Source organism: Ahaetulla prasina, chromosome 4, assembly GCF_028640845.1.
Source record: "Ahaetulla prasina isolate Xishuangbanna chromosome 4, ASM2864084v1, whole genome shotgun sequence".
NCBI classification, from domain to species: domain Eukaryota; kingdom Metazoa; phylum Chordata; class Lepidosauria; order Squamata; family Colubridae; genus Ahaetulla; species Ahaetulla prasina.
Genome location: NC_080542.1, coordinates 9,437,561 through 9,450,893, shown reverse-complemented (window position 1 = coordinate 9,450,893; position 13,333 = coordinate 9,437,561). Strand labels below are relative to the sequence as shown.

The following is a 13,333-nucleotide window of genomic DNA, read 5'->3' as shown; positions in this document are numbered from 1 at the left end:
CAAAGACCTATATACAAACACCCGTGAAAACCTCAGAAAATATATATATATAAATCCCATGCACCGCCTGCCCCACCACATACATCGGACAAACCAACAGAAGAATAAGTGCACGCATTGAAGAACACAAGAACTCAGTCAAAAAAGAGGAACCAACTTCTTCCCTGGTCCAACACCTTAAAGCCACAGGACACGATATTGACTTTAAAAAGACCAGAACTATCGCCAAAACTGAACACTTTAACAATAGAATAATCAGAGAAGCCATCGAGATAGAAAAACGCCCACACAGCATGAACAAACGAGATGATACCTCCCGCCTACCAGCCATTTGGAAACCCGCCCTTATTGACAAACGAGTCCCTAACACGAGGAATGACACCAGACCCACACTCACGAGTTCCACACAGGATGTCACCACCACACATCCACCCAGAAAGCAGACCCAAACCCACACTGATCATGAAGCACGACCAAGGACCAGAAGCCAGACCGCAGCTGCAACATTAGCTATTTCAAACCCCTCCAATCCATACATACAGCAGACAGACACCCACTATGAAAATGTAGCACGACCACAAACACGAAGCCAAACAACAGCAATGCAGCTCACCAGCTCAAATCCCCCTGCAACTCAGACAAATATGAGCACAACCAAGCCCCCACCCAAACAGGACACACCCCCAGCCAATCAGAGTACAAAAAAGCCCCCATCCAATCAGAGCACAGCCAAGCTCCCACCCAATCAGTTCAAACCCCCACTAGCAGTTAAAAAGGAAGAAACAGCTGCGATCACACATTGCTCCCAGAAGCACGGCTGAAGCCTGAAGATGACGAATGAGACTTCGAAACGTCGCCAAGACACTTCCAATTTTACGCGGGAGAAAACCCGAATAACCAAAGACCTACATATATATATATATATATATATATATATATATATATATATATATATATATATATATATATATATATATATATATATATATATATATATATATACATACACACACACACACAAATAAACCCTCCAGTGGTGGTATTAGATTTTTTTTTTACTACAGATTCTATGGGCGTGGCTTGGTGGGCATGGCATGGCTTGGTGGGCGTGGCTTGGTGGGCATAGCAGGGGAAGGATACTGTAAAATCTCCATTCCCTCCCACTCCAGGGGAAGCTTACTGCAAAATCCCCATTTCCTCCCGATCAGCTGGGACTCGGGAGGCAGAGCATAGATGAGGATGGAGCGAGTCAGAGGTGGTATTTCTCGGTTCTCCGAACTACTCAAAATTTCTGCTACCGGTTCTCCAGAACCTGTCAGAACCTGCTGAATACCACCTCTAAAACCCTTGTATCCCATTTATTTATATCATGTATGCTGGTTGATGAATAAAACAGAAAGATTATTGTTGTTGCATCTTTGACTTTAGGCAGTTATAATATTAAAGCCAGAATCGTAGGACATTTGCAGGTAATCCTCAGGTTACGACTGTAGCTGAGCCTGGTAAGATCTTTATTGCACTGAATGCAGCAGTCACTAAGCGAGCCCATTGTTTCCTATCCACCAAATTTGTTTTCACAGGAAAAGAAGAACAAAGAATGCCTGGTATCACTTATCTTTTTTTTTTTTTAAAGAAATGGAGCATTATTTGAAAGTCACACATGCTAGGTGTGCTCCAAAAATCTCTAAGTGAATGCATTGAGGGGCTCCTTTATCCCACACAATATGTAAAACAGGGCACCATTTCTCCTTTAAAGGAGCTGCGTGGTTTCCCTTTTCAAGCTACACCCATCGACACAACGTTGGTGCACTTTCCCAAATTTTCTACTATCAGTTCTGTCCATTACGAGGAGCAAAAATGATCCTGTGGCTAAACCTGGTGTCCTTCTTAGCTGTCCTCAGAGGTAATTCTATCCTCCATACTCAACTTTTTTCCTTTTTAATTCTTCTGTACCAGAAGCTTCGCTGACACAACTTTCATTTTAGGTATCCAATCTGAGGTCCAGTTGGTGGAGTCTGGAGGGGATGTGAGGAGACCAGGAGTATCCCTCCGTCTCTCCTGCCAAGACTCTGGATTGACCTTCATCAGCCTTGATATGAACTGGGTGAGACAGTCTCCTGGAAAAGGCCTGGAATGGGTGGCCTTCATAAGCTCCACTTCTATTACTATTCGGTACTCAGATAAAGTGAAGGGCCGCTTCACCATCTCCAGGGACAATAACGACAGCCAGCTGTATCTGCAAATGAAGAACCTCAAAGCAGAGGACACAGCTGTCTATTACTGCGCAGGAGACACAGTGAGAGGAAGTGAATCTGAAGCCATACAAGAACTTTCTCTCTCTCTCAGAGCAGATCTCCAAGTGGATTCAGTCCCAGAAAGTTGAATTTGAGTTTTTATACTGAGGAGTAGGTGATCTATGTACTTCATAGCAGAATATTCCATGGATCAGGAGAGTATTTTAAGACTCTAAAAAAATATATAAATTAGGGAATATAGAAGCCCAAAGAGATATTCCCTTCTCGAATTGAAGGTGAAGATAACCTCAGTGTTTACAGTCACAAGGAATCAGTTGTCATTCATAGACCTAAAAATACGGAGTTGTGAGTTGTGTGTGACAGGCTCTAGGGAAGGGAGTAAAATGGATTGCGTTGGGTCTGACGATGGAAGAGGCGGATACAGCTCTTTCAGTAACAACAACTCTTTATTAGTAGACCAGTACAACCCTACAGAGTGCTAGTCTGGCAGTGTCCTCTTTATATAGAGGGCTGCCAGACAGCTTAGCCAATGAGATTCAAGTATTTTCACACCTTTTTAGAGGACCTGAGGGAAAACTATAGCACACTCCTTATATGGTATATAACAGATTGTATGATGCCAGTAAACAAGTCTATGCAGAATCCATGAAAGGGAGCGTTGCCATCTTCAGAAATGATATGTATCTGAAAATACATATCACCAGAGGCACAAAATAAAGAATATTTTTGACCATGACGGCAATAAAATCTGTTTTTTTTAAGCTGTGAACTTGACTGTCTCTCTAGCTGCTTAGTGGGAAATTAAAATAGTTAATCTTGAAGGGAAATAGAATGATGGTCCTTTGAGAATTCGATTTCCCAATAGTTCTCAAAACTTCTTCAATGTCGAGCTTCATTTATTTATTTATTTTTATTTATTTATTTATTATTTTTGTCACACATGTATTTTATGACAGATACATGTGTAAACATAATTATAAACACATGTAAAGGGTATGAATGAAAGCAAACATTGGGACAGGGACGGTAGGCAAGCTGCTTACGCACGCCCCTTCAATGTGTATAGCAAGCAAACAAACAAAAAATCCCTTATATCCCATTTACTTATGTATAGAATAGAATAGAATAGAATAGAATAGAATAGAATAGAATAGAATAGAATAGAATAGAATAGAATAGAATAGAATTTATTGGCCAAGTGTGATTGGACACACAAGGAATTTGTTTTGGTGCATATGCTCTCAGTGTACATTAAAAAAAATAAGAAAAAAAATACCTTCATCAAAGGTACAACACTTACAACACAAATGATAGTCATAGGTTACAATTTAACCTTTAATGATAGCAACAAAAAGTTACAATCATGCAGTCATAACAAAATAAAAGGTTATTGGTGTTGCATCTTTGACTTTAGGCAGTTATAGTACTAAATCCAGAATTATATGATCTGTGGTCCTTGAGTTACCACTGCAATTGAGCTCAATCAAGCCCCGCCCCCCAGACTCATATATCTGGAAATGAAATTAAAATTACTACCTGTACTTCATGTGCTTGTCACTAGAGGGCAGCCTTTTCTGTAAAATCCCACTGAACGTTAATTTACTTCATTGTTTTCCTTGGAAAAAATGGGGAAGTTTAGTCTGCAAACCAAAGAAGAGTTCCCTCTATCTCTCCTTTCTTAAATGTAGTCCAAACCGAATTGGTTTTAGGGCTTTATTCCTGTTTCTCATTCTGCCAGGATATCTCTTGGCCCCAATGTGATTTGTGACTTGTCTCTTCCAAGATATGGAGCTGAACGAAAGATTGATGGATTGCGAGTATCCAAGCTCTTGTCAGAATAAGCTCTCTGAACATTCATATCTTCAAAGGCATCATTAGGGGGCCTCTGGTGGCTCAGACTGCTAAGACAGTTTGTTATTAACACAGCTGCTTGCAATTACTGCAAGTTCAAGTCCCACCAGGCCCAAGGTTGACTCAGCCTTCCATCCTTTATAAGGTAGGTAAAATGAGGACCCAGATTGTTGGGGGCAATAAAAAGTTGACTTTGTATATAATATACAAATGGATGAAGACTATTGCTTGACACAGTGTAAGCCACCCTGAGTCTGCGGAGAAGGGCGGGATATAAATGCAAAAAAATAAAAAAATAAAATAAAAAAGTCATTAGAAGAGAAAGTCATGCAGATTCCTTCAAGAGCTTTAACTTAAGCTTTCAGAAGGTGCTTCCTTGGTATTTGTCTTATCTTATTAACAGAGTTGGAAGGGACCTTGGAGGTCTTCTAGTCCAACTCCATGCTCAGGTAGGAAACACTATACCATTTCAGAACAATGATTTTCCAGGCTGTTCTTGAAAACCTCTGATGGGGCACTCACAACTTCTAGAGGCAAGTTGTTCCACTGATTAATTGTTCTCACTGTCAGGAAATTTCCAGGTTGCTTCTCTCCTCGATTCGTTTCCATCCATGGCTACTTTTATTTATTTATTTTATTTATTTATTTATTTTGTCACAACAATATACCGTATATACTCGAATATAAGCCGATCCGAGTATAAGCCGAGGTCCCCAATTTTACCCCAAAAACTGGGGTAAACTGGGGACTCGAGTATAAGCCGAGGGTGGGAAATGAGGCACCTACCGGTTGGGGAAACCCTCCCTCCCTCAGCTAAGAAGGCTGGCGGCTCCCCCGCCCCGCCCTCTCACTGCACCGGCAGGGCTTCCGTCCGGTAAAATGTGAAAAAAAGAAAAAAAAAACGCGAGTATAAGCCATATATACTCGAGTATAAGCCGACGGGCTTAAAAAAAAAAAAAACTCGAGTATAAGCCGTATAGACCCGAGTATAAGCCGAGGGGACGTTTTTCAGCACAAAAAATGTGCTGAAAAACTCGGCTTATACTCGAGTATATACGGTATGTATTGTTACATATATTGTAACAGAAATATACAGAAAGGTTATATAGTATATAAAGGTAGTGTTGTGACCCAGGTTCCTGGACCCAGACTCCTGGACTCGGATGATTCAGAAAGTGAGGGAGAAGACCTGGCCAGCCCTGCTTCTCTTGAGCCCTTTCCCTCCCTGGCACCCACTCAAAGGGAGGAGGAGGGGCCGGCACAGCCTGATTCCATGGAGCCTCCTTCTGATTTGGCAACACCCCAAGAACAGTTTTGGAGCGATGCAAGATTACGTAGACGTGATCGCCGTGCGCAGCAGCGGAAGAGTTGGGACAAAGCCAAGTCATAATTGTCATGCAGTGACATCTGCAGAGACTATAAATAGGAGGCGGGACTTCCTGGTTTTTTGTCTTGGACAAAGTAATGAGTTGGCGCGAGCTAATGAATTGGCGCGAGCTAACTGTTTCAATGGAGGGAAGAATATATTCGTGAGTAATTCTGGCCTTATCTATAATTTCCTCGTTATCTCCAGAAACTTGGCAGGCCCGTGGGTAGACGTGGCCAGGACATGTATCTATGTAAATAAAAGGAAAAAAGGAAGGCCTCTGACGGACTCTTTGCTGGGAGTATTGGGGGAAGGGAAACAGAACATTTTGTCCAAGACCTGACTAAAACATCTTCCACCAAAGATGGATCAGCAGCAGGTACAGCAGCAGTTAGAGCAGCTACAAGCGGCTAATCAACAGCTCCAGCAGCAAGTGGCTCACTTGGCAGGCCAACTTGCTGCCAGGAATGTGCCTGCAGCCCCCCACCATCCTCCCACTCCTCCTCCTCGTCGCAAGTGCCCGATAACCGTGCCGGATAAGTTTTCTGGGCAGCCTGAGATGTTCCCGACCTTCTTGGGACAGTGCCAGCTCTACATGGCTATGAGGCCAGAGGATTTCCCAGACGACCGGGCTAAGGTGGCCTTTGTGATTAACCTTCTTTCCGGCTCGGCTGCTCGATGGGCCATGCCACTCTTGCTCCAGGACAGCCCCCTGCTGGCGGACCAACAGCGTTTTTGGCAGCACCTGCGCACCATGTACGAGGACCCCGTTCAAATGCTGACGGCAACCAGGCGCCTTAAGGAACTCCGTCAAGGAAACGCCCCTGCAGGAGTACATCGCCGAATTTCGTCTTTTGTGCCAGGACTCTGACTGGAATGATGCAGCGCTGGTGGGCCAGCGTTCAGGAGGGACTCTCAGAGGAATTGCAAGACGAGCTGGCCCGCGTGGAGGTGCCGCGGACCTCGACAACTTGGTGCCCTTGTCTCCGCCTCGATGCCCGTCTGCAACGGCGACCATCCGTCGCACCCCGGGACCCGCCGTCGACATCTGCACCCCACTTCCTGCACCACCAGCACCCGGGTCTCCCACGTTTTGTAACCGCTGCGGAAGAGCCCATGGAGTTGGGGCGGCCAGACCTCGCCTGACAGCCCAGGAGCGGATCCGGAGGCGCCAAGGAGGATTGTGCCTGTACTGTGGAGAGCCCGGCCACTTCGCCGCTTCTTGCCCCAGAAAGCGAAGTGGGGCACGCACACCGGTCCCCGAATCACAACGTGACCAATCGGGAAACGGAGCAGGCCCGGCCTCGGGGAAACCCTAGGTCGGGCACGTACTAAGCCCCCACTGGACGTTGCGGAAGTAGACTCTGGGCCCCCTCGGCATCTGATTCTGGACACACGGATATGGTTGGGGAACCAGTCGGACGGGCTCCAGGCGCATGCGCTGGTGGACTCAGGGGCCACAACAAACTTTATGGACCAGGCCTTTGTGACCCAGTTTGCGGTCCCCGTGGTTCCGGTGGACCCTCCGATGCGGGTAGAGACTATTGATGGACGAGAACTGGTGTCCGGCCCCATTAAATTCGCCACCCAGCCTTTGCGCCTGGCTATTGGGGACCATGAGGAGGCGATCCAGTTTTATGTCACGGCGGACCTTCATTTTCCCTTGGTCCTTGGGATGGCCTGGCTTCGGACCCACGATCCTCAGGTGGCCTGGTCGCGGAACGCCATCTCTTTCCCGAGTCTGCAGTGCGTCGACCACATCCGCCACACCTGTGCCGGCCAGAACGTCCCCACCACTGCCATCACCTTGCCTCCTGAGCTGACGGACTTCGCCGACGTGTTCAGCGAGAAGGAGGCGGACCGACTACCCCCGCATCAGCCCTACGATTGCCCCGTGGACCTTCTGCCCAACGCACAATTGCCTGTGGGACGCCTGTATTCCATGTCGGAGCCTGAGTTGGCCGCCCTCAGGGACTTCCTGGACAAAAACCTGGCCCGAGGGTTCATCCGGCCTTCAAAGTCCCCTCTCTCGGCCCCGGTCCTCTTCGTGAAGAAGAAGACAGGGGACTTGCGCCTGTGCTGTGATTACCGCCGGCTAAATGCCATTACGGTACGAAATCGCTACCCCCTGCCGCTCATCCCGGAGCTACTGGAGAGGTTGCGGGAGGCCACGATCTTCACCAAGCTCGATCTCCGGGGGGCCTACAACCTGGTGCGGATGCGAGAAGGAGACGAATGGAAGACGGCATTCGGCACCTGATACGGACACTACGAATACACTGTCATGCCATTTGGGTTGACCAACGCTCCCGCCGTTTTCCAGCACTTCATAAACGACGTGTTCCGAGACATGTTGGATCGGTTCGTGGTTATCTACCTGAACGACATCCTGATTTACTCCCGGTCCAGGGAAAGCCACCTTCGACACGTCGGTCTGGTTCTGCAACGCTATGGAGCAACAACTCAATGCGGCTGGAGAAATGCGTCTTCTTCCGGACTTCCATAGAATTCCTCGGGCATATCATCTCGCCCGAGGGCATAGCCATGGACCCATGTAAAGTAGAAGCTTTGTGTAGCTGGGAAGCCCCTCGTCGGGTAAAGGATGTTCAGCGCCTGCTGGCCGCCAACTACTACGGACCTTCATCCCGGGCTTCGCCACACTGACGGCTCCACTTACCCAGCTCCTCAGGAAGAAGGTTGCGTTCCGGTGGGGTCCCCTGCAGCAAGAAGCATTCACAGCCCTCAAGAAAGCCTTCGTCACGGAACCCGTCCTGAGGCATCCCGACCCGCTCCGGCCTTTTGTGGTGGAAACGGACGCGTCCAATGTGGCTCTGGGAGCGGTGCTGCTACAGGCTCCGACGAATGGTGGCACACTTTTTCCCTGCGCTTACTTCTCCCGGAAACTCAATCCTTCCGAGCGCAACTACACTATCTGGGAAAAAGAGTTGCTGGCTATCAAGGCTGCATTCGAGGCTTGGCGACACCATCTGGAGGGGGCCCGACATCAGGTGGAGGTCTGAACGGACCATCGGAATCTCGAGCACCTCACCACAGCTCGGAAGTTGAACCAGCGGCAGATCCGGTGGTCATTGTTTTTTGCCCGGTTCAACTTCCGCGTGACCTACATTCCCAGCGGTCACAACCGGAGGGCGGATGCCCTGTCCCACAAGCCAGAGTACCTCTGCATCAAGGACCCCCTTCCTCCACGGACAGTGCTGCCGGCAGAAGCCTTGGCCGCAGCACAGGAGCCAGTGGACTTGCGGGCCCAGGTGCGAGAGGCGCAGCGCCAGGACGCCTGGTCGCAGCAAAGGAGAGTGGAGGTGGGCCCCACGTCTCCTTGGACCTTGGAGGAGGACTTACTCAAGTTTCGGGGGCGATTATATGTGCCCACAGGACCACTCCGAGCCCTCGTCATGACCCAGTGCCACGACAACCCTGCAGCAGGACATTTTGGGTTCTTCAAGACCCTCCACCTGATGACACGGACCTTTTGGTGGCCCCGAGTGCGGTATGATATACATGCCTACGTGACATCCTGCGTACCGTGCCGGCAAGCCAAGACCGCCACGGGGGCACCTACCGGGCTCCTCCAGCCCTTGCCGACACCCGACAGACCCTGGGGGGCGATCTCTATGGACTTCCTGACAGACCTGCCGCCGTCCTCTGGGTTCACCACGGTGCTGGTGGTGGTGGACATGCTCACCAAGATGGCACACTTCATCCCATGCCGCGGACTGCCCACAGCCGCAAAAACGGCCCGTCTCTTTCTGCAGCACATCTTCCGCCTCCATGGTCTACCGGACAGGGTGGTTTCGGACCATGAGTCCAGTTCACAGCCCGCTTCTGGAAGAGCCTGATGGCCGCGTTGGAGGTGCAGGTGTGTCTGTCGTCATCGCACCATCCGGAGACCGACGGGGGTACAGAGAAGGTCATCGGTATACTGGAACAGTATCTCCGTTGCTTCATCAACCAGCAACAGGACAACTGGGCCGACTACCTGTCCCTGGCGGAGTTTGCTTTTAACAACTCTCAGCACACCTCTACTCAGATGACCCCATTCTTTGCCAATGTGGGGTACCATCCATGCTCTTCCCTCTGGCATCACGGACTCTCCTGTTCCCGAACGCAGACCTTCCTGACGGAATTGCATGCGGTCCAACAGTTGGTACGTCAGCAGCTGAATCGGGCAAAGGAGGACTACAAACGTCCGCCGACCGCTCCCGACGGCAACGCCCCGCTGGCAGTTGGAGACCGGTGTGGCTCTCCACCAAACACCCCCCGTCCGACCGCCCGGTAAAGAAGTTGGACCACCGATTCATCGGCCCGTTCCCTGTCGAGGCAGTCATCAACCCGGTAGCCTACCGACTGACCCTGCCACGATCCATGCGGATCCACCCCATTTTTCACCGGTCCCTTCTAGTTCCTGAGGCCACACCGAGTCCCCTTCGGTGCCCAACAACACCCGTCACTGCCGCCCAGGACCGAGCGGAGGAATCTGAAGTCCACAGCGTCTGAGACTCCCGCTGGCTGAAGGGTCGTTTCCAATATTTGATCGCGTGGAAGGGATACGGGACTGATTTCTCCTGGGTAGATGCCTCCGGCGTTCATGCCCTGACCTGGTGCAGGCCTTCCATGAGCAGAACCCAGCCCGACCGCATCCCGATCGCCAGCCCGGGGGGAAGGGCCCTGCGGTGAGGGATAGTGTTGTGACCCAGGTCCCTGGACCCGGACTCCTGGACTCGGATGATTCAGAAAGTGAGGGAGAAGACCTGGCCAGCCCTGCTTCTCTTGAGCCCTTTCCTCCCTGGCACCCACTCAAAGGGAGGAGGAGGGCCGGCACAGCCTGATTCCATGGAGCCTCTTCTGATTTGGCAACGCCCAAGAACAGTTTTGGAGCGATGCAAGATTACGTAGACGTGATCGCCGTGCGCAGCAGCGGAAGAGTTGGGACAAAGCCAAGTCATAATTGTCATGCAGTGACATCTGCAGAGACTATAAATAGGAGGCGGGACTTCCTGGTTTTTTGTCTTGGACAAAGTAATGAGTTGGCACGAGCTAATGAATTGGCGCGAGCTAACTGTTTCAATGGAGGGAAGAATATATTCGTGAGTAATTCTGGCCTTATCTATAATTTCCTCGTTATCTCCAGAAACTTGGCAGGCCCGTGGGTAGACATGGCCAGGACATGTATCTATGTAAATAAAAGGAAAAAAGGAAGGCCTCTGACGGACTCTTTGCTGGGAGTATTGGGGGAAGGGAAACAGAACAGGTATAGAAGAAAAGAAAAACAATAGGACAGGAACGGTAGGCATGTTTGTGCGCTTATGCACGCCCCTTATGGTCCTCTTAGGAATGGGGTGAGGTCAATAGTAGAAAGTTTTTGGTTAAAGCTTTTAGGATTATGAGAAGAGACCACAGAGTCAGGTAAAGTATTCCAAGCACTGATGATTCTGTTACAGAAGTCATATTTTCTGCAATCTAGATTAAAGCAGTTAACATTAAGTTTAAATCTATTGGTTGCTCTTGTATTATTGCAATTAAAGCTGAAGTAGTCTTTGACAGGAAGGACATTACAATAGATGATTCTATGAGTTAAACTTAGGTCTTGTCGAAGGCGACGGAGTTCCAAGTTTTCCAAGCCCAAGATTTCAAGTCTGGTGGGATAAGGTATTTTGTTGTTTACAGAGGAATGGAGAACTCTTCTTGTAAAATATTTCTGGACACGTTCAATTGTATTGATGTCAGAGATGCGGTGAGGGTTCCAAACAGGTGAACTGTATTCTAGAATTGGTCTAGCAAATGTTTTATATGCTCTGGTTAGTAGTGTAGTTTAGTAGTGTAGTTTTCTTGCCTTCAAATTCTTTTACAGAGATTAATTAATCTTTTTGCATCCACAGTAGTTATCTCTTATTTTTTTAAAGAATGCTCCCCTGTTCCCCCTTTTTAAATGTCCTCCTGGAATGTAACTCTAAAGTCGGAGCAGAAAACAAGTTTCAACCTAATAAAGTTATTTCCATTAATTCCACATCATCTGAAACAAATCTCATAGATATAAATAGGTTGTGGTGGTATATTTCATATCTATTATTGCTTTATTTAATAATTTATTTTATTTTTAGCTTATTTCCTTTTTGGAAGTTGTTGTTATTGTTTGGAAGTTGTTGGTTGTTTACCGTTTTTTTATACTGTGCTCACTTGAACGATTCTGTATTGATTGTGGGCCATAACCTAACTTGTAAAACCAGCTCTTATCAATGCCCAATTGTCTTTCAACAAAAGACAATAAAAGAGATTATTATAAAAAAAGGCATGTGTTCATCACAGCGCATGAAACACATTCTAATACATGAAGATTAAAAACATGAATAAAATATATATTCTCTGCAAGAAAGGACATTACATTATATTAAATGGAAAATTCCTTTCAAAAATCCATTGAACCATATACAGAAATAGGACAAACCGGTCCTAAAAAGGGGAGTTTTTCCTAAAATTAAATCAATACATACAGTAATGGTGAACATGGCGGTATAAAAATATGAACAAATAAATAAATAAATAAATAACATTTAGACACCCATTCAGGTTTTCCAAAATCTTTTGGTGGTATTATCAGCCAAATTTGGTTCTCTTTTATCCTGAAGTTTATGTAAATGCAGGCCTAACCTTCCTCTTTATATGACATCATCTCCCACCCTCCTCAACCTTGTGGCCGAAGAGCAAAATCCAGTCTGCCTGGAACTTCTCCACTGAGAAAGAAAAATGATATTTTTGCTCCAACTAGTCTCCATTTTAGCAATCATCAAAGGTAAAGGTTCTTCCATCCAGAGATGGAAGCTAACAGGCTCCAATATGCTTGAGGTGAATGGACTGCAGCATGCTGGATAGTTAAAATGTACATATCAATATTTCCTTTCCAGATCTCCACATGGAGATCCAGCTGGTGGAGTCTGGAGGGGATATGAGAAGGCCTGGGGAGTCCCTCCACCTCTCCTGCCAAGCTTCGGGCTTCACCTTCAGCACCTAAAAAAAAACATTATTTGAAAGTCACACATGTTAGGTCTGTCCAAAAAAAACCACCTCTAAGTGAATGCATTCAGGGGCTCTTTTATAATAATAGCAGCAACAGAGTTGGAAGGGAACTAGGAGATCATCTAGTCCAACCCGCTGCTCACTCAAGAGATCTATACTAGGGACTCCAAGCACCGAACTGCCGACCTTTCTAATCGACAAGATCAGTGTCTTAGCCACAGCGCCACCTGGGCAGGCAATCTTTTATCCCAAACAATATGTAAATCAGGACATGATTCCCCCTTTAAAGGAGCTGTGTAGTTTCCCTTCTCAGGCTACACCCACCAATACAGAGTTTCTGCGCTGTCCCAATATCTCTACCATCAGTTCCCCTCTGTTCATTAGAGGGAGCAAAAATGATCCCGTGGATAAACTTGGTGTCCTTCTTAGCCGTCCTCAAAGGTAATTCTATCTTCCATACTCAACTTTCCAATATTCTCTACTATCAGTTCGCTTATTTTTTTATTTAGTTTTATTTATTTATATACAGAGTCTGGTAGTGCATTCCAGGCATTAACAACTCTGTTACTGAAGTCATATTTTCTGCAATCAAGATTGGAGCGATTCACATTAAGCTTAAACCTATTGTGTGCTCATGTATTGTTGTGATTGAAGCTGAAGTAGTCTTCAACAGGAAGGACATTGTAGCAGATGATTCTATGAGTTAAACTCAGGTCATGTCGAAGGCGGCATAGTTCTAAATTTTCTAAACCCAGGATTTTAAGTCTGGTGGCAGAAGGTATTTTGTTGTAATCAGAGGAGTGAAGAACTCTTCTTGTGAAATATTTCT

At 47.1% G+C, this 13,333-nt stretch overlaps 1 gene segment (V, D, J or C); it reads left to right on the top strand.

Moving 5' to 3' along the window:
- The first annotated feature begins 1,857 nt into the window (after positions 1-1,857).
- LOC131197832 (immunoglobulin heavy variable 3-48-like) lies at positions 1,858-2,383 on the top strand. The segment is given in 2 exon segments: positions 1,858-1,903; positions 1,986-2,383. Coding segments are annotated over 2 exon segments (444 nt in total).
- Positions 2,384-13,333: the final 10,950 nt, after the last annotated feature.